The sequence below is a fragment of the Hylobates moloch genome, unplaced genomic scaffold (genome assembly GCF_009828535.3).
Source record: "Hylobates moloch isolate HMO894 unplaced genomic scaffold, HMol_V3 SCAFFOLD_14, whole genome shotgun sequence".
In the NCBI taxonomy this organism is placed as follows: Eukaryota; Metazoa; Chordata; class Mammalia; order Primates; family Hylobatidae; genus Hylobates; species Hylobates moloch.
Window position 1 is genome coordinate 16,871,555 of NW_026652289.1, and position 20,819 is coordinate 16,892,373.

The following is a 20,819-nucleotide window of genomic DNA, read 5'->3' on the forward strand; positions in this document are numbered from 1 at the left end:
CCAAATTTTTACCACTTTCATCATATTATTCCCTTTTCTTTTCTTTTTTTTTTTTGAGACAGAGTCTCGCTCTGTCACCCAGGCTGGAGTGCAGTGGCGCGATCTCGGCTCATTGCAAGCTCTGCCTCCCGGGTTCACACCATTCTCCTGCCTCAGCCTCCGAGTAGCTGGGACTACAGGCGCCCACTACCACGCCCGGCTAATTTTTTGTATTTTTAGTAGAGACGGGGTTTCACCGTGGTCTCGATCTCCTGACCTCGTGATCCGCCCGCCTCGCCCTCCCAAAGTGCTGGGATCACAAGCGTGAGCCACCGCGCCCGGCCTATATATTATTCCCTTTTCTAAGGACTTTTGACACTTCATTGCTTTTGATCAAGTCCAAACCCTTTTGCTGAACTTTGAAGATTGACTTGGTAACCCTAATCTATTGCTATCTAAACAGGTACCCTATGTAAGTATCCAAAACAATGGCTGGCTCAAGCAGGGCTCGGTAGGCAACACGTTACTCTTCCACAGTTCAGACCTCTGCTCCAAACGACTAGTTTTAGTCTTTTCTGAACACACCATGTTCTTCCTAACTCTTAAGTTTTGCTCCTGCTTTCTGTTTAGAGGGAAAAGAAAGAAAACTGGTTACAAGATATGTAGCCCCTTTTTTGTATCTAGTACCCAGGAATGGCATCTGTCCTGTACCGCTCCTCTATACTCTACCTGCCTTCAAGCCCAGTTTGACTATCACCTCTTCCAAGAAGCTATTACTAACTGCTCTAGGTGACACAGACTTTTCTCCAAACAACTTTGCCTTACAAAGCCAATGGGAGGTCATGCTGTTCTCTTTTGCACATCCCACCCACCTTTGGCAGAGTGCTGGTAACACTGAAACCAAATAAATTCAGCTAATTGACCAGAGGTAAAATAGGATATGAACAATCTACTAACTGCACAACTAGTCCCTAAATAACTGCATGTCAGTAATGCTATAAAATCTCCCTTGACATCAAGGTGAGATGTAGGTGAGACACAACTGCTTAGTGGTTTACATTTCCCTTCTACTCCACAATCAGTTATCATAATTTCAGGGATAAGTTGAATGCTTAATTTGTATCAAACACTCTGCTAAATATTTTACCTATAAGATGTCATTGGCTTCTTATTACAACCCTGTGAATTACTACTATACACATCTTACAGGCAACCGAATTTCAGCAAGGTGGAATGATCATACAAATAGTGTCGGAGGTAGGTCTAGAAATCATGCCTCTCTGGCTCTAAAGCCTATGTCCTTAACCTCTACACTAAATCATCTCAGGAATATATAGTCTTGAAATGATTGCATGAAATGAGCACTAGGCTAGGCTTATCAGAAATGAGCATGTCGGGCCGGGTGCGGTGGCTCACACCTGTAATCCCAGCACTTTGGGAGGCTGAGGTGGGCCGATTGCTTGAGGTCAGGAGTTCGAGACCAGCCTGGCCAACAAGGTGAAACCCCGTCTCTACTAAAAATACAAAAATTAGCCAGGCGTGGTGGCAGGTGCCTGCAATCCCAGCTACTCAGGAGGCTCAGGCAGGAGAATTGCCTCAGGGAGGCGGAGGTTGCAGTGAGCCAATATCGCACCACTGCACGCCAGCATGGGTGACAGAGAGAGACTCTGTCTCAAAAAAAAAAAAAAAGAAAAAAATGAACATGTCAACATTCACAAGCAAAGATGTTTTCTTTTCTCATGGACTCTGCTTATTCATCAACAATAAATCCAACAATGTAGAATTACTCTCAAAAAGCCCACCTTAGTGCCCTCATTTACTATGAAAGTCTAGGGGGTTTTCCGTCGTTTCCCCCTAAATGTGTGGTCTGCAGGCCACATGCACTGGAATTCAAAAGGCATGCACGGCTCGCTTGATGGCAAGTGTTTTCCTGTGTGACATTCCACATGTTCCTTATTCAAGAATTCAAAGGGAGTGTCCCAAATATCTGCAAAGCATCTTTTTGTGCACTCAGCCACATGTATATGCAAAAATACAGAGTCCTGGGCCCTGACTATTCTTTGAAATCTTGCATTTGTGATATGCATAAAACATAGGAGGGGGTTTTCTTTTTCTTCTTACAACAATAATGGGTCTCCTGAATCAGAATGTATAGGAGTGGGGACTTAGAATACGTGTTTTCAATGAGTGTTCTCAGGTGATGATTTTAATCAGGCAAGGTTGAGAAACACTGAACCTCAGCTCCTGCCCTAGGTTCTCCAGGTAGGTGCCCTTTCTAGAGATATGAGGACACACTGACCATAACATTAAAATACTTAATTTGGGAAGTTTTTTTCATAAGCATCTTTTGGTGGGGCTAGAGGGTAGGAATTATTTAAAATAACTTATAATCCCTTTTTGAGGCTACCTATTAAAAACCATGAATTTTGAAAGTGGGCATTCTGGAGTCATTTGAAAGAGAAGAGAAAGAGACTGGAACAAACCAATCTAAACTGATGGATGAAAAACATCTGTGAGCTCCTAGTCAAGGACCAAGAGAGTTCAAAGAATGGTGACAAATTAATTGCAAGTTGTACATCCTGTACTTCAAGAAAGAGGTTATTCAGGCAAACCAAAGATGGAGATTCACCTCTCCACAGCTCTTTTCTGTACATAAATTAAATTCTGTTAAAATGTTGACAAGGAAACAGTACAATTTATTTGGTCCAAAATTAATACTGCCTGAGATAAATAAGTTTTATATACTGAAATTTTCTTTGTGAGACTGTTGATTGTAACAGGACTTCTTCTGCTCACATGCAGCATGAGTAAAAAAGAAAGGAAATTATACGTTTTCCTTCCCTCTGGATTTTGGGTTTGCATGCCTGTGTCTTGAGAGCTAGCCACTCAAGATACCATGAAAAGCACTGACTATTCCTTGAAATCTTGCATCTATGAAATGTATAAAAACAGAAAGGGCGGCCGGGCGCGGTGGCTCACGCTTGTAATCCCAGCACTTTGGGAGGCCGAGGCGGGTGGATCACGAGGTCAGGAGATCGAGACCACGGTGAAACCCTGTCTCTACTAAAAATACAAAAAAATTAGCCAGGCGTGGTGGCGGGCGCTTGTAGTCCCAGCTACTCGGAGAGGCTGAGGCAGGAGAATGGCGTGAACCCGGGAGGCGGAGCTTGCAGTGAGCCGAGATCGGGCCACTGCACTCCAGCCTGGGTGACAGAGCAAGACTCCGTCTCAAAAAAAAAAAAAAAAAAAAAAAAACAGAAAGGGCTTTCATTTTTCCTTTTAGAGAAGCAGCATCGAAAAATAGAGAAAGTTCAGACTTCAAGCCTAGGGCCCTGGGTTCAGAACATAACTCCATTACCTATAAACAGTGTGGTCTCTAGGCAGCAATCTCTGTGTCTGTACATAAGGAATACTAATGCTTATGTTGCATGGTTGTGTTTTTTGTTGTTGTTGTTGTTGAGGCGGAGTCCTGCTCTATTGCCCAGGCTGGAGTGCAGTGGCACGATCTCGGCTCAATGCAAGCTCCGTCTCCTGGGTTCATGCCATTCTCCTGCCTCAGCCTCCCGAGTAGCTGGGACTACAGGCACCCGCCACCACACCCAGCTAATTTTTTTTTTGTATTTTTAGTAGAGACAGGGTTTCACCATAGTAGCCAGAATGATCTCGATCTCCTGACCTTGTGATCCACCTGCCTCGGCCTCCCAAAGTGCTGGGATTACAGGCGTGAGCCACCGCGCCTGGCCGCATGGTTGTTTTAAGGATCAGAGATAATATAGGCAAATGCTTATTATGACAGAGAAGTATAGTTAATGGCAGTTGTCATTTCTATGTTGGGGTGGATTGATTTGCCTGTTAGGAGGATTTCTTCTCACCACTGTCTTTCAGTGTGACCCTGAGTGAGGACATAGTACAACGGCAGATCATGAGAAGAGGTTTGGAAAAATCGATTACGAAGAGTCAAGCCTTCACCTCTTCCTACTACAGAATATATCCTCCATTGGAGGCTAACAGTCTAGGAAACTCCAGGTTAAATGTGTCACCCGGCATAGTAACCCCAAGCCTGCAATGGTTGTGCGACATCAGATTTCACAGAGCTCCTTACTTTGCATTATTTTGGAATGATTCTGTCCCTTTTCAATTACTACTTTTTTTTAAATAGAGATGAGGTCTCCCTGTGTTGCCCAGGGTGGTCTCAAAACTCCTGGGCTCAAGGGATCCTCCTGCCTTGGCCTCCCAAAGTACTGGGATTACAGTCGTGAGCCACCATGCTCGGCTAATCATTACTTTTTAAAGCATCATCCCTACAAGGGCATTATAGGAACAGAGAGAGAGAGAGTCCTCAAAAGACCCAAGGTTTCAATGGTAATGTTGTTTAAACAAGTGATTTTAACAGATGACATTAAACTAAGAGCAATGGCGGATGCCAGTGGAAGAGAGCCAAGCCTTCCTTTCCTCAGCACTGTGACCTCCTGCCACACCAGGTCCTTTGTTCAAAAGTGGTGCAATTCAATATGTGTGTTAAGAGGTCACTGAGGGGAGCCATGACGAAGGGCTCTAAGTATGGCAGTTTCACCTCAGACCTTACTATTTAGAGAGGCTCCTCCTCACCTGTCCCATTCATCATTCCTGCTGAAGTCTGTTGATTTAGCCAGAAGTGTGGGAGCACCAGTGAGAAATCAGCATTTCGAACTTACCCTTCAGCAAATGTTGCTGGAAACGGAACAGTGATATTTTCATATTACCTAACCAACTGCCAGCTCCTAATAAATGTTTCCTCATGCAGTTTTAACAATAACACACTTTGCTATTGTTAGAAATTGTTATAGCTCAATGAATTTTGTTCTAAAAGAAAGCTAGAATGGGGAAGAGGAGAAAAAAAAAAAGAGTTTAAATGACCCAAGGATTCAAGGTGGAGGAAAGCATCGCTAGAGGCATTTCTGGAAGCCACCATCTAACAAAGCATGATGAAATATCACATTCCCCGTCATCAGGTCATGCGAGCATGCAACTTTAAATTTTCCACAGAGGCGTGGCATTAGAAAAGATGCTGGAAATGTGGGGTATGAGGGAGACAACGCTTCTTCCAGAGCGGAGTATACCTGAGGCGTCATTGAGGGTGAAGGCGATGCGGACAGGCTTGTCGGCAGGTACCCTGGCTGTGCTGATCATGTGGGCACCTGAGCCTCCGCCTTCTCCTGGGTCTTCCAGCTGTGACAGCAAGAGAGAGCCATTGTCACTTTATCCAGCATCATCTCCCTAATTACTCAGAGGCCCTTGGAAATTACAGGTGAAGTTATTAGGGTTAGTAAGCATTACCTGCTTATTCTAAAGATACTCCTAGTTTTGAGCTTTCTTTTTCTATGTCAAAAGTATTCATCTGCCCCATTTAAATCTTTTTTTCTTGGCTCAAGAAAAAATTGCTTTTGCAATATACATCTAGAATGAATGAAATATGGGAAATATCTCTACCTGCCTTACTTGCTCAGTATCCTTTTACACTGACCAGTTCAATCCTGCCCCTTTAAGGTCATATAAAGTATTTTACTTTCAATTGAGGAGGATAAAAAGAGATACAGTCTTAATAAGGTATCAGATGGCTTCAGATTAGACTAGCTTTTCATGTTTAAAAGCCTGAATTAAATCTGAATGATTAATCTGAGAGTAGTAAAGAATGAGTTTTGTGGAATCATTTAAAGAATAGCAAAAGTCACTGGGTGTGGTGGCTCATGCCTGTAATCCCAACACTTTGGGAGGCCGAGGCAGGCAGATCCCTTGAGGAGTTCGAGACCAACTTGGGCAACATGAGGAAACCCCGTCTCTACCAAAAATATAAAAATTAGTGGGGCGTGGTGGCAGGCACCTGTAATCCCAAGTAACTGGGAAGCTGAGGCAAGAAAATCACTTGAACCCGGGAGGCAGAGGTTGCAATGAACCAAGATCACACCATTGCACTCCAGCCTGGGTGACAGAGCGAGACTCTGTCTAAAAATAAATAAATAAATAAGTAAATAAAGAATACCAAAAATCACTTTAAAATATCTGTTATATTATGAATATCATATGCTTTAAATATCTGACTAACTACCTGTAAGTCTATCAAACATTTCTAAGGTTGCACATCTTACAATCTATAACAGCAGAAGACAAGACTCAAAAACATCCTATAGATATTCTACTCCAGCTATCAAATCATCATTTAATTAATTAACTAAGGTAGAATGAATGAAAAAAAAAAACACCCTGCAGATGAAATGGAATGGGCAAAAACACATGAATATTTCTGGTTATAATCAGAGAATTTAGCCCAAATATATTTTAACCAAGATATTTGATAATTTGATGTCTACAGAGGACTGACTTGGAAAAGATAGTTATAAATACATGATATCTTTGTTATTTAAAAACATATATTTAACTTTTCTATTTTTAGCCCCACCTCCCCTAAACCCTCTACTTTCCTTCTCATGTAGACAGTAAATGAAAAAACCTGAATGATATTTTAAGGGAAATATCTCTAAAAATGGCAAAGTATAAATAATCTCTTTAGCCATCCTTAAAGAGATTCTGGGAAATGCGTTAGCAGGACATTTTCTCACAGCACGGTTTCTGACTTTTTCCCATAACTTTCCTCTATCTAAAAATAGTGTCCAGAACACTGAATTTTGTTTTTAAAAGTATTTATAGAGCCAAAGCCAATGCATATATATATACATGTATATTTAGACATACATACATATGGAGTCATCTTACCCAGCATATGAAAAAAGATCAGGCTTATATTAAAACCCTAGTATAGCTTTGGAGAAAAACCAGCAACTGTTTATTATCCAGTTAGAATCATAATTTGGCCCATTTAATTAGCACTACAAGTAGCAATGCACCAAAACGCTCTCCACTGTCCATATCATGTAATTCCAAGTTAGGAAGAAATAGTAACATGAAACATCTAATTTTAAAAAAGGGTAATATAAAATATTTGTTATTTAATTCAGGATTTGTTTTATCTTAACTCTGCCACCCTTCTGTCCAGTCTTACCTGCTCAGAATCAAGCATTTTGTTACCCCTAGGGAATGGCATGGATTGTCTCAAATTCAACAGAAGAAACCATTAAAATTTCCTTAACATTTTAGCTAAAAAGAAAAGTTTTACTGTTACGCATTGCACAATCACCGAATCACTTTAGCATAACATCTAAGGATGGAAAGTTGCACTCCTCTTTTGGCTAAATCTCCCAACACTTTCCCGCACCAAGAAATCAAGCACAAGAGGTAGAAATTTGCCTCAAGGATTTTGTAAATAGTCCTCTGGTATGGTTTCCAGCTACAGGAAATGGAATTAATAAACACAGCTAATTAGAGTCCCTCCCCTCCGCTCAATGGGGAACATCTGTCTGCCTGTGAAAGGATGGTGGCAAGACTGAGTGGACTCTGAGTTCCACACTATGTTGACCACAAGAGCCCCTACACCAACTTGCCTTTTCATCACACCGTCTGGGGAAACGAACCACAGGTTCCTTCTCTCGGCTACAAGCTGTAACAGAGCTTTGGTTAAGTTGCTGGTGATCCGAGCATTTAGTTCAGTTTTCACACCTGTTGGCTTACCTCACTTAGTTGAGTGTCTGCACTTGTGTAACCCAGAGCCAGCCACTGCCTTGGCCAGTCGTTGCCTTTGTGGAGTAGAGACTCAGTGAGAGACCAGGCTGCACCTGCTGCATAGCAGCCACTGACAATCTGAGGAGTGGAGACAGCTGTCAGGGCAGCAAACTGCTACCTGCTCTGCCCCAGACCCCAGCGTCCCACGGGACCTCCCTTCCCTTCCCTTCCCTTCTGCTTCCCTTCACAACCCCTCTCTCCTTTCCTTGCCTCTCTAACAGCCAGGATGTTGTCATGTTTCTAGAAAAAGCAAGAGCAAAAGAAAACCCTCCTCCTGTCAGAGGCATTGATAAACAGCAAGTTGTGGAGAGTCCAAATGTTTTAATTCATTAGTCCTGGCAAACTTAAAATACAAACAGACTTGCTTCACAAGACAGGAATGTCTTCAGCGTGACCCAATCGGTGTCTGTGTCTATTCCAGCAAACTGGCAAAGATAGCATGACTCCAGTCAGCAAAAATGTCGGCCGCTCCAATCAGCTCAGCCAGACCCAGCCAACTTGGATAGGCCACAAGCTGACTCTCAGATGATAGCAGCGATGATCCTGGTTAAGAATGTGAGGTTTGAGGTTGAGCCCATGTTGGGCTTGATGACTTGATTCATTCTTCAAATGCAACCAACCACAAAGGAGTCAATGGTAAATAAGTAAAACAAATATTAGGAGAAGGCAAAGACAAGCCACAGACTGGAAGAAAATCTGCAAAACACATATCAGATGATGGACTGGCATCCAAAATATACAATGAACTCTTAAAATTCAACAACAGAAAAACAAACAACCCAATCAAAAAATGGGCAAAAGATCTGAAAGATATCTCACTACAGAAAATATACAGATGGCAAGTAAGCATATGAAAAGATGATCAACATCATATGTCATTAGGGAACTGCAAACTAAGACAACAATGAAATACCACTATACACCTATTGGAATAACCCAAATTCAAAATACTGACAACATCAAATGTTGGTGGACCAACAGGAACTTTGATCCCATGCTTGTGGGAATGAAAACATAATAGTACATCCCACTTTAGTAAACAGTTAGGCAGTTTCTTACAAAAGCAAACATACTTTTACCATGTGACCCAGAAATCACACTTCTTGTTATTTCCCCAAAAGCCTGCATATAGATGTTTATAGCAGGTTTATGCATAATTGCCAAAACTTGGAAGCAACCAAGTTCTTCAATAGGTAAATAAATCCTGGTATATCCTGACAATGGAATGTCATTCAGGGATAAAAATAAAAACTATCAAGCCACAAAAAGATATGGAAGTATCTTAAGTGCATATTACTAAATGAAAGAAGCTAATCTTGAAAGGCTACATGCTGTATAATTCCAACAACATGACATTCTAGAAAAGGCAAAACTGTGGATACTGTAAAAAGATCAGTGGTTGCCAGGGATTCAGGAAGAGAAAAAGGAAGGATGAATAGGTGGAGCACGAGGGATTTTTAGGGCAGTGAAACTATTCTGCATGAGACTGTGATGGTAGATACACATCATTACACAATTGTCAAAACCCATAGAATGTACAACAGAGTGAACCCTGATGTAAACTACGGACTAATAATGAATAACATATATTGGTTCATTAATTATAGCAAATATATTAATTAGCGGTTAGAGGGATGAGGAAATATATGAGAATTCCATACATTTCACTCTGTTTTTTTCTGTAAATCTAAAACTGCTCAAAAGGTATTAAATATACAAGTAAAAGGACTCAGCAGGTTTTCTTAATCTAATGAATGGAAGGCTAATTTGTTATGATATATACAACAATAAAGCTGTACAGACTCAGACAATTAAAACATTCACATATAAGCTTATTCTTTCCAGGAATTAATATTACTGTTTTAATATTATTTTATGGTTATAATAAAACTTACGCATTATAACTTATCAAAGTGAATTTCTTATTCATGACCTCATTTTAATCTTCCAGAAGATCCTATACAATAGTCATGGTCAGTATTGCCATCCCAATTTGACAGATGAGCAAACTGAGGTGCAGACAATTCAAATAACAGGCTTGAGGATGACTAACCATAATAGAATTAAGAACCCAGATAGGATCCAGGTTTTCTAATTATTAGAAATAGTTCAAGCTACTTCCACTACACCAGGATGCACTCTGTATCAAAGATTCAATTGGCTGGGCGCGGTGGCTCACGCCTGTAATCCCAGCAATTTGGGAGGCTGAGGCGGGCAGATCATGAGGTCAGGAGATCGAGACCATCCTGGCTAACATGGTCAAACCCCATCTCTACTAAAAATACAAAAAATTAGCTGGGCGTGGTGGCAGGCGCCTGTAGCCCCAGCTACTCGGGAGGCTAAGGCAGGAGAATGGTGTGAACCCGGGAGGCAGAGCTTGCAGTGAGCCTAGATCGCGCCACTGCACTCCAGCCTGGGCGACAGAGTGAGACTCCATCTCAAAAAAAAAAAAAAAAAAAAAAAAAAAAAAAAAAAAAAAAAAAAAAATTTAACTGAAATTTTTTAGAATAAGTCTGACTCTCAGCTTTCGTTTGGAGGAGACAAAAGTATCACTTTCTTCAGTGGTCCAGCATCCAGGTTCATCTGACACTAGCCATCTTTAGCATGACACCCAAGTTCCACCCCAAGAAAATCAAAGTTCTGCATCTTATGTGTGCCAGTGGGAAAGCAGATACCATATCTGTGCTGTCTCTCAAATTGGCCCCCTGGGTCTGCCTTCAGAAAAGCTGGTGGTGACACTGATATTGCCAAGGCAGTCAGTGACTGGAAGTGGCTGAATTCTAGTGAAACTGACAGTTCAGAATGGACAGACCTAGGATGAAGTAGCACCTGCCTTTTCTGCACTGACCATCAGGCTCTCAAAGAACCATACAGAGATAGAAAGAGACAGTTACATATTAAACACAACGGAAATATTGCCTTCTATGATACTGTCAACAGCTCCTGACCAACACAGCATAGATCTTTATCCACAGAACTCTCTGGAATCATTAAAGTGAACCTGGGGATTGCCCCCTGTGTGGGCTGCAATGTTGACAGCTACATCCTCATGACATCAAGAGAGGTGTGGTAGATGCCCAGTTGGTAAAGGGCTACAAAGAAAAAGATTTCATTAAAAGATAATTTGACAACAATGAGAAAGGAACAAAAAAAATACGTCTAAATTGTCTGAATGTTCTCTTTCTGAATCTGATAACATAAATTCAAGGTTTTCACAGTTACAATAAATATTTACCAGCTTTTCTGTTCCCATATGAGCAACGATGTATTTCTTGGCTCTTTATCCAAACACTTTCAAGAGAGTAACAAATCTGAAATCCAAGTGAAATCCCTTCCCATAACTGAAACCCAAAATAACTACATGGTATTTTAAGAATTTAATAGAATTATATAAATTCAATCCAGAAAGGATGTGTTTCTGCATCGATATATAAACAGTATGTTTCTTGGTGGTGGCAATAATGTATAATTTTTATTTTATTATTTTCAGCAACAAATGTGTTTTTACAGTTATTTGGAAAGTTATTTTCAATAATATTCAAGGAGCTTTTCATATACTGAGCTCTAGACTTGCTTCTGAATTATGATCAATAATACACTCCTACCATAGACTATTGTCACAATTATGTAATATCAATTTCTCAGTACAACTCAATATGTATGTAGCTTGGTATGTTCCAGGCTAGTGTTTCTCAAAAGTACCTGATTACTAGATGCCTTTAAAAAATACCCATTCCCAGGCTTTGCCATAGTGACTCAGTAGTCTGGGTAGACTCTCATTCTGAAAATTTTTTAAAAGAAATTTTAATGGCTATTCATAGCATTTAGAGAATAGTTGAGAAGACATTTTCCCCAACATTTTAAAGTCAGCTCTGTATTGCTATGTGACATATGCAGCCGGTAGTCTCCAACAAAGAAATATTCCATGACGGCAAAGTAATCACTCTTCCATTATACCCAGAGGTCAGCACAATTTTTCTCTAAAGGGCCATACTAGAAATATTTTACACTTGTGAGCCAGGCGCGGTGGCTCACGTCTGTAATTCCAGCATTTTGGGAGGCCGAGGCGGGCGGATCACCTAAGGTCAGGAATGTGAGATCAGCCTGGCCAACATGGTAAGACCCCGTCTCTACTAAAAATACAAAAATTAGCCAGGCGTGGTGGTGGGCACCTGCAATCCCAGCTACTCGGGAGGCTGAGGCAGGAGAATCACTTGAACCTGGGAGATGGAGGTTACAGTGAGCCGAGACCACACCATTGTACTCCAGCCTGGGCAACAAGAGCAAAACTCCACCTCAAAAAACAAACAAACAAAAAAACAGAAAGAAAGAAATATTTTACACTTGTGAGCTCTTAAGGGTCTCTGTCACAACTACTCATCTCTGCCTCTGTAGCATAAAGGCAGCCATTGACAACATGTATAGGAATGGATGGGCTCTGACTTTTTTGACAAAAACAGGAAACAAATGAACATGGCTGTGTTCCGAAAACACTTTATTTACAAAAAGAGAGCAGCCTGGATTTGGCCTGCAGACTATAATTTGCCAGCCTCTCCAGATCGAACATCCAGTGGACACCTTATCCTGATTGAACATCCAGTGGACAGCCAAGGCACAGCTCCCCCAACAGTGCCGTACAGCATGGGCAGAGTCCTCTGGAAGAAAAGTAACTTTTCTTTTGCTGCCACTTTCTTCAATTCATTCTTCCCAACTCCATCCCCATAAAAAAATTTTGTGAGATTTCTCAGTCAGTAAAGCAAAAGTCCCAAAGTTACGTATTAACCATGCTTTTCTATAAAGCACTGATATATCCATTTGAAAAAAACGCCAGTGAATAAACACCTCTTCCAATTGGTTCATGAGACTGCATGTGCAGGCCATGGTGAGAAAGTGCCACGGAGACCTGTTGCATATTATGAGCTGGTCTTGTGCCATTGTTCTTTGGAGGAGCCTCTTCCTCTGCTCCTGACCCCAGTGAAATGTCAGGTAAGGTTTCCCAGGAAGCCTTCTTGCAGTGCTAACTTGCAGTAATGTTGTTACTCCTTCTCAAACCTTCTCATAGGGCAATGCAATGAAAAACCACAAAGCAAGGATCAAGGCTCAACGACAAAAACAAGACACCACCTCCCCCAGGAACTTCTTTTTACTTTAATTGACAAAGAAAAATTGTATGTTTCTAGCGTAAGGATTTCTGATCATATACTGTCACAGCCTTTGATTTTAAGGGTAACTGGGAGCCACTTTTCCTAATCCAAGTTCACTTCAGGCTTATGATCAACCCTATATCATTTGTGCCCCCAAAGCTCGAGAAGAATGACAGGGGTTAGAACCACTGAACCACTCAATGTTTCTCTTTCACTAGCTTTGTGGTTCCCTTACTGAAGGAGACGGAGCAATGTGCAACATTTAAGTCAGGCCACCTGGGTCTCCAACCCAGCTCTGTCTCTTACTCTTGTAGGACTTTGGTTAAATTACTTAATAAATTATATGCCACAAATTCCCCAAGTATAAAATGGGGGATAATTATAGTACCTGTCCTACAGGTTGTTATGACAATTAAAAGAGCAATACAAGTACGTGCAACAATGCTAGAAATAAAATAGGCACTATGTAAATAGAAATCATTTTTTCAAGAGGGCAAAAACATAGGAAAAAAACACATCCAAAGGGTACCTAGATTCAGAAGACCTAGGTTTGCATTGTGATGCTGCATTCAAAAGCTGTGGAAGTTTAGACCAGACACTTCATACCTCCAGGACTCAGTTTTTTCATCTAGGTTGACAAACCTTTTTTGTAGAGGGCCAGGAGATAAATATTTTAGTTTTTTCAGGCCATACACTTTCTGTTACAATTACTCATCTCTGCTGTTCTAAGTTGAAAGTAGTCATAGACAATATGCAAATGGATGGATGACTCCAATAAAACTTTATTTACAAAAACAGTAAATAAATGTGTATAGCTGTATTCCAGTAAAACTACAGACACTGATATTAGAATTTCATATAATTTCCAAATGTCACCAAAGATTATCCTCCTTTTGATATTTGTCAAATATTTTAAAATATTAAAACCATTCTTAGCTCCTGGGTCATACCAAAACAGGCTGTGGGACAGATTTTACCTGATCCTCAGAGTTGTTGGACCCTTGATTTGTATAGCCAACAAGCAAACATGGACTAACTCAGGGTTTCCCCAGATGGGAATAACGTGATGTGTGTATAGCCACTGTTTTGCCTCTTTAACTTGATTTAGCTATCTATTTATCTAAATGGATTAATCTTTTATCTAAATATTTTATTTATGAAAACTTATATGGTTTTATACAATTTGAGTTTACCATTTAAAGTTAATTAAATGTGACATATGTGTGTGTGTGTTTTTTTTTTTGAGATGGAGTCTCGCTCCGTTGCCCAGGCTAGAATGCAGTGGCGTGATATCGGCTCACAGCAACCTCCGCCTCCCAGGTTCAAGTGATTCTCCTGCCTCAGCCTCCTGAGTAGCTGGGATTACAGGCGCCCGCCACCACACCTGGCTAATTTTTGTATGTTTTAGTAGAGATGGGGTTTCACCACCTTCACCAGGCTGGTCTTGAACTCCTGACCTCATGATCCACCCGCCTCAGCCTCCCAAAGTGCTGGGATTACAGGCATGAGCCACCACCATTGGCCTGTGTTCCTATTTCTATAAACACCTAGACAGCAGATTCTTGGAGAAAGAATAAATTTCCTTTAATATTTTTGACTGTATGAGAAAATAATGTTTATCTTATATTTTAGTATTTATATCTTTCCCAAGAATATAACCTAGAAGGACTAATAGCACCAAATTTTAAAGCTTGTTATTATAGTATAGATAGATTTACTTTACCTTCTTAATGTTATCCTAAGGAAAACCTAAATTTCTCATCATCTGCTAATATCCCAGTGTATACCCCAAAAAGGAAGAGCACTCTCTTATTTAACAGAACCAAATAGCACCATCACAGCAACCACCATCACCACAATAATTCCCCAACATTACCCATCATCAGACAGCATTCAAACCTCCAGTTTTATCACAAACATTTTCAATTGTTTTCTCCATTAATTTTAAAATTTTTAATCAAGATCCAAAGTCCAGACACATGATGGACTGCTAAGTTTTTATATTTATAAATCTACAATTACTCTTCCTCCCTCTTTTTTTGCAAATTTATTTGTTAAAGAAACTATAGAGTTCCCAAAGTTGCACCTCCATAATGTTTTTTAATATGCTTCTCTGTTCTCTTTGTCCACTGTAAATTAGCCATTGGATCTAGAAACTCGGTCAGATTCAGATGTGACTTTTTTTTTTTTTGCAGGACTACTTCATAGACAGTGAATAACATTTATTTAAAAGATCGGCTGGGTGCGGTGGCTCACGCCTGTAATCCCAGGACTTTGGGAGGCCAAAGGCAGGTGGATCACCTGAGGTCAGGAATTTGAGACCAGCCTGACCAACATGGTGAAACCTCATGTCTATTAAAAATATACAAAATTAGCCAGGCCTGGTGGTGGGCACCTGTAATCCCAGCTACTCCGGAGGCTGAGGCAGGGGAATCGCTTGTACCCAGGAGGCAGAGGTTGCAGTGAGCCAAGATCACGCCATTGCACTCCAGCCTGGGCAACAAGAGCAAAACTCCATTTCAAAAAAAAAAAAAAAAGATAAAATATTCTCCAGTATTGACTTCATTTTGAAAATAAAATTACTTAAGTATAAGCATAAAATTATATATAATCTTTTTATAAAACTCATCAAATCTACAAAGCTCTTATAAACCAATTTTATAATTTAAATTCAAATAAAGTAACAAATTTAAAATACAATTGATACGGACAGGAGGCAGGAAAATACTGGGTAGAAGAGGGCAGTCCCCAGTGAGGACCCCACCCTCAAGCCTGGACCCACAGCCCAAAGTAAGAACACGCATTCCTCTTTTCCCACCCGAATGCTGCCTTTTCCAAAATCACCCTGGCCTGCCCTGACCCCCATCCTGCACCCAGAAAAACCCCAGCCTCCACTGGCAGCAGAGCAGCAGAAAAGTAGAGAAAAGAAGAAGCAGCTAGACATCGGTGACTAGCAGCTTAACTTAAGAGGGAAGGCTTGATGGCAGGGGCCTCGAAGGAGAGTTTGGCAGTGGATGGCCAAACTCCAGGGGAAGACCACCTTCCCGCTCCATCCCCTTTCCAGCTCTCTATTCCACTAAGAGCCAGTTTCACTGGCAATAAAATTGCCCACATTTATCATCTGCAATTCGTTCGTGCAACCTGATTCTTCCTGGACACTGAATGAGAGCTCAGGATACAGAGAGCTGTCACATTGAGCTGTTAAACACTTAAGCCATCCGTGGACAGCAAAGCTAAAAAAGTGCAGTGTAACACATGCCCTGTAGGGCTCCAGGGGTCATGGGTACCCCCCCAGATGCTGTCACAGGGCCGCACAAAGTTCTGCCCCTGCTGACACCCAGAGGCATTAATCCTGGCCCCTGCACCCACTTACCTGCATGTTCCCCATCCCGTGAGGAATTGAGTGCTGCGGGCTGAGTAAACAAGCCACCCCTTTCACAAATCCTGCAAAGGGGTCAAGGAAGAGTTCCTGTTTTACAACTTAACTACATAAACTTAACATGAAGGAGCACTTTCCAGAAACCAAACAGGTGCACAAACGCGAACATGGGACACATTGTGTAGTGTACATTTGGTTTGAGTTCCTCCTCCCCATGCTGATGACTGAGTCCTTGCAGGACTTTCCCTCTGTGGCCTGCTTTGCAACTCAAATTTGACTGGTGCCTGTGACATCCTTGGTCTTCATGCAGCACGAACACATTGTGAGGAAAGTGCTGAGTGCCTGGTGTTCATAAATGTTGGTCTCTCTCTCTTTTTTCCCCAACCACAGCTACATTTACCCATGAATACAAGCCTCTTAAAATCTCTTAGGCCTACGAGATGTAGCCTAAGTACCCTTCAGACATTTCTCAAATAAGCTTCAGTGTTAAGGTCATATCTTTACTGAAATTATAAAGGAAACTCATTGAAGTATTTCTAAAAATCCCAAACACTGAACTGCATGGCTCATTAAAGACCTGGCTCACTACCTTTCTGGTTTAGGTCTTTACTTGGAAATCCTCCTACTGCAAGAAAGGACCAAATGCCAATCAAACCTCCCATGTGAATGAGACAAAAGAAAAAAGAACTTTAGCTCTGAATGAGCCTATATTCTTTTAGTTGCAGGAGTCAAGAACCAACTTAACATTAGCTTGAATACCAACAGGTAATTATTGGTTCACAAAAGTAGGAAATCCAGGGGCCTTTTTGTTTTAGACATTGATTTACCAAAGGCACAACTGATACCGTTAAGGAACTAACTTACTCCACTTCATGGTCAGCTTTCTTTATATTAGCTTCATTCTCAGATGGAGTTTTCCCATAAGTTGGCCACCAGCTGCCTACATTTATGTCCTACCAGCTTTACAAACCCATAAAGAGAAGACCTTTTCCCTCAGAATTCCCAGGTAAGACAGTCATTGCCCAAACTTGAGTGCCATTTCCTTCACTGTAGATAATGGGTAGAGTACTTGAACAGATGAAGCCTGCAATAGGGTCTCATGAATGAAGTTGGGTAAGAAAGGCATTATTCCTCATATATATATATATATATCTTCCTCTGATACAGGGTCTGACTCTGTTGCCCAGGCTGCAGTACAGTGGCATAATCATAGCTCACTGATGCCTCAACCTCCCAGGCTCAAGTGATTCTCCCACCTCAGACTCCCAAGTAGCCAGAACTACAGGTATATGTCACCAGGCCTAGCTAATTTTTGTATTTTTTGTAGAAGTGGGGTTTCACCATGTTGCCCAGGCTGGTCTCGAACTCCTGGGCTAAAGCAATCCACCACCTTGGCTTCCCAAAGTGCTGGGATTATAGGCATGAGCCACCATGCCCAGCCTATTCCTCAAATTGATTAAAGAAAGAAAAGGAAGGAAGGAAGGAAGGAAGGAAGGAAGGAAGGAAGGAAGGAAGGAAGGAAGGAAAACAAAGAGAGAGAGAGAACGAGAGAAAGAAAAGAAAGAAAGAAAAAGAAAGAGAGAGAAAGAAAGACAAAGAAAGAAAACAGACTCAAACATTCTATGCTAATACCTTCATGAGTAGAATATGTCAAAATCCCATGAAATATTCTGGTTTTAAGGTGATGAGAAATGAATTATGTGGGGCAAATACTATGTCCCAAACACTCAGCTAGGCCCTTTTCATACCCATGTTGTAATTTAATGCACAAAACACCCCTTTAAGATAGCTACTGTAATTCCTGCTTTATAGAGGAACTGAGACTTATAAAGTTTCAATGATTTGCCCAAAGTTCCAGAGCTCATAAAGTGTAAGAGCCCATTTGTTTGCCAAAATTAAATCTCTTCATTGACACACCAAAATCCTGTTTATGGTATATGGCTCAAATTGCCTTTGTAGGAGATACCTTTTCATTGGTGCCAAAGATACAAATATACGAAAATACAAATACACAAATATACAAAGATACCAATAGATTGCTAGACTCTGTCTCAAAAAAAAAAAAAAGAAAAAAGAAAATTCCCCAAACTGGAAACAAAAGATCAAGCTTCCAAGGAGGAAAAAAATAAGATCTCATAAAAACAATCAATAACAAGAAATATTTTCATATTTCTCCATAACAATGCTGGAAACCAGTAGGAAATGGAACTAATCTTCAATATTCTAAAGGAAAAATTATTTCCAACCCAAAGTTCCATATCTGACTAAACTATCAATCAAATTTTAAGATTAAAGGCCAGGCATGGTGGCTCATGCCTGTAATCCCAGCACTCTGGGAGGCTGAGGTGGGTGGATCACCTAAGGTCAGAAGTTCAAGATCAGCCTGGCCAACATGGTGAAACCCCATCTCTATTAAACATACAAAAAAATTAGCCAGGGATGGTGGCAGGCGCCTGTGATCCCAGCTACTTAAAAGGCTGAGGCAGGAGAATCCCTTGAACCCAGGAGGCGGAGGTTGCAGTGAGCCGAGATCATGTCACTGTATCCCAGCCTGGGCAACAAGAGTGAAACTCCACCTCAAAAAAAAAAAAAAAAAAAAAAGTTTTAGGATTAAGGTCTTCAAAAAAATTTTTATATCCCATGCACGTTTTTCAAAAAGCTACTGGTGTAAACCAGGAAAGAGAAAGTCTGGAACACAGGAAACACAAAGGCCCAACAGCACACAGGGTAAAATGGCCCTTTAGGACGACAATAAAAGGGAATCACAGAGTGACCCTGTGTGCCAGACCTCACAGAAGCAGGTCTGAAAGCCACAAGAATGGCTCTATTAGGAATAGGAAATGGTTAGACTGCTTGATTGATGCCATACTGAGAAGACATTTAGGCAACTGGCAGAAGGGCAAAGACCTTTAGGGTTGAATTAGTGATGAGTACATGGAATAAAAAGGCAAGCAAACAAAAAAAAATTTAGCCTGCCCTCCAGGGACAGGGCTGAAACTCTACTGTAAAGTAAAAATAACCATCGTTGACTATTTGCCTCAGCTGTGAATATATTTACATGAGCCTAATATTGTCAATACTGAATGTTGATCTAACAAAAATTACACTGTGGAAAGGAGGTGGCAGAGAAAGGGTGTTTGTGTGTGGGATGTTGTGGGGATGCAGGGAGAGAGCCAAATCCTCATCCTCCATGGGGAGAAGCCAATAGATATGACCGAGACTGGTAAAAGCAAGAAATAGTCATGCAAACACATCTCACGAAAGTGGGAGGTAAAGACCAGCACCATCATCTAGACAGTGTTTACCTCTGGAATGGGGAATATGGGAAGTAGGAGGGCTGAGCCCTCTTGGGTTTTTTGTAATAAATTTTGCAGAACTATTTGACTCCTTAACATATGTGCATGCAAAACTTAAACAAAAATTAAAATGTTTAAAGATCCATTTGTTGGCTCACTCTTGCCTAAAGAATCACGTCTTTAGTTTGGCATCCAAAGTCCTTCATAATTTGTCCTCCTTTCCTCCATACCCATCTCATGCTCCCACCCTCCCTACAGTGGGGTCACACTGAACTTTTCTCAGTGTTTTCAGATACTATGGCCTCATTGTTAACGTGGTGCCTTCACAGATCAAGGCCCTCACTCCTGTCACCTCCTCTGTGTAGTCATTTCAACCCCTGTCCTCCCAAAATCCTTTGTTCGGCTGGGTGCAGTGGCTCACGCTTGTAATATCAGCACTTTGGGAGGCCGAGGCAGGCGGATCACAAGGTCAGGAGATCGAGACCGTGGTGAAACCCCGTCTCTACTAAAAATACAAAAAATTAGCCGGGCGTGGTGGCGGGCGCCTGTAGTCCCAGCTACTCGGAGAGGCTGAGGCAGGAGAATGGCGTGAACCCCGGAGGCGGAGCTTGCAGTGAGCCGAGATCGCGCCACTGCACTCCAGCCTGGGCGACAGAGCGAGACTCCGTCTCAAAAAAAAAAAAAATTTGTTCATTCTCCTGCTAATGCACTGAGTACCACATTGTGTTGCTTCCATTTACCACCCCCAATTCAACCAAAGACACATGATCAGTGTCTTGCCCTTAGCAGGGCCTCAATAAATATTTCTGGAACTAAATTGAACCTGGGATGCAAGTGCCTAATAGGGAAGGTACCCATAAAAGTCAGGGACACAAGGAGAAAAGTTAAGACACATGGCGAAAAGTTAAGACACTTTGGGAGGCCGAGGCAGGCAAATCACCTGAGGTCAGGAGTTCAAGACCAGCCTGGTTCACATGGTGAAACGCTGTCTCTACTGAAAATACAAAAATTAGCCAGGTGTGGTTGCACACACCTGTAATCCCAGCTACTTAGGAGGCTGAGGCAGGAGAATCGCTTGAACCCAGGAGGCAGATGTTGCAGTGAGCCAAGATGACACCACTGCACTCCAGCCTGGACAACAGAGTAAGACTCTGTTTCAAAAAAAAAGAAAAAAGAAAAGTTAAGAGATCCTGGTTTACTTTGCCAATATCTGTAGTTTTGTCTACTGCCAGACCCAGGTCCAAGTTAACCTTTTTTTTGAGATGGAGTCTTGCTCTGCCGCCCAGGCTGGAGTGCAGTGGTGCGATCTCGGCTCACTGCAAGCTCCACCTCCCGGGTTCACACCATTCTCCCACCTCAGCCTCCTGA

General features: G+C 41.5%; 1 protein-coding gene across 2 annotated transcripts in view; it reads right to left on the reverse strand.

Moving 5' to 3' along the window:
* Positions 1-7,717, reverse strand: part of LOC116482148 (MAP3K7 C-terminal-like protein) — a 45,835-nt gene extending 38,118 nt beyond the window's left edge. For both annotated transcript variants that reach the window (XM_058427483.1, XM_058427484.1), the window contains exons 1-2: positions 7,582-7,717; positions 5,079-5,187 (exon numbers count right to left, since the gene is read on the reverse strand). In XM_058427483.1, coding sequence (XP_058283466.1) covers positions 5,079-5,148 — 70 coding nt within the window. In that variant the 5' untranslated portion in view covers positions 5,149-5,187; positions 7,582-7,717. The remainder of the gene's footprint in view (positions 1-5,078; positions 5,188-7,581) is intronic.
* Between the last annotated feature and the right edge of the window lie 13,102 nt (positions 7,718-20,819).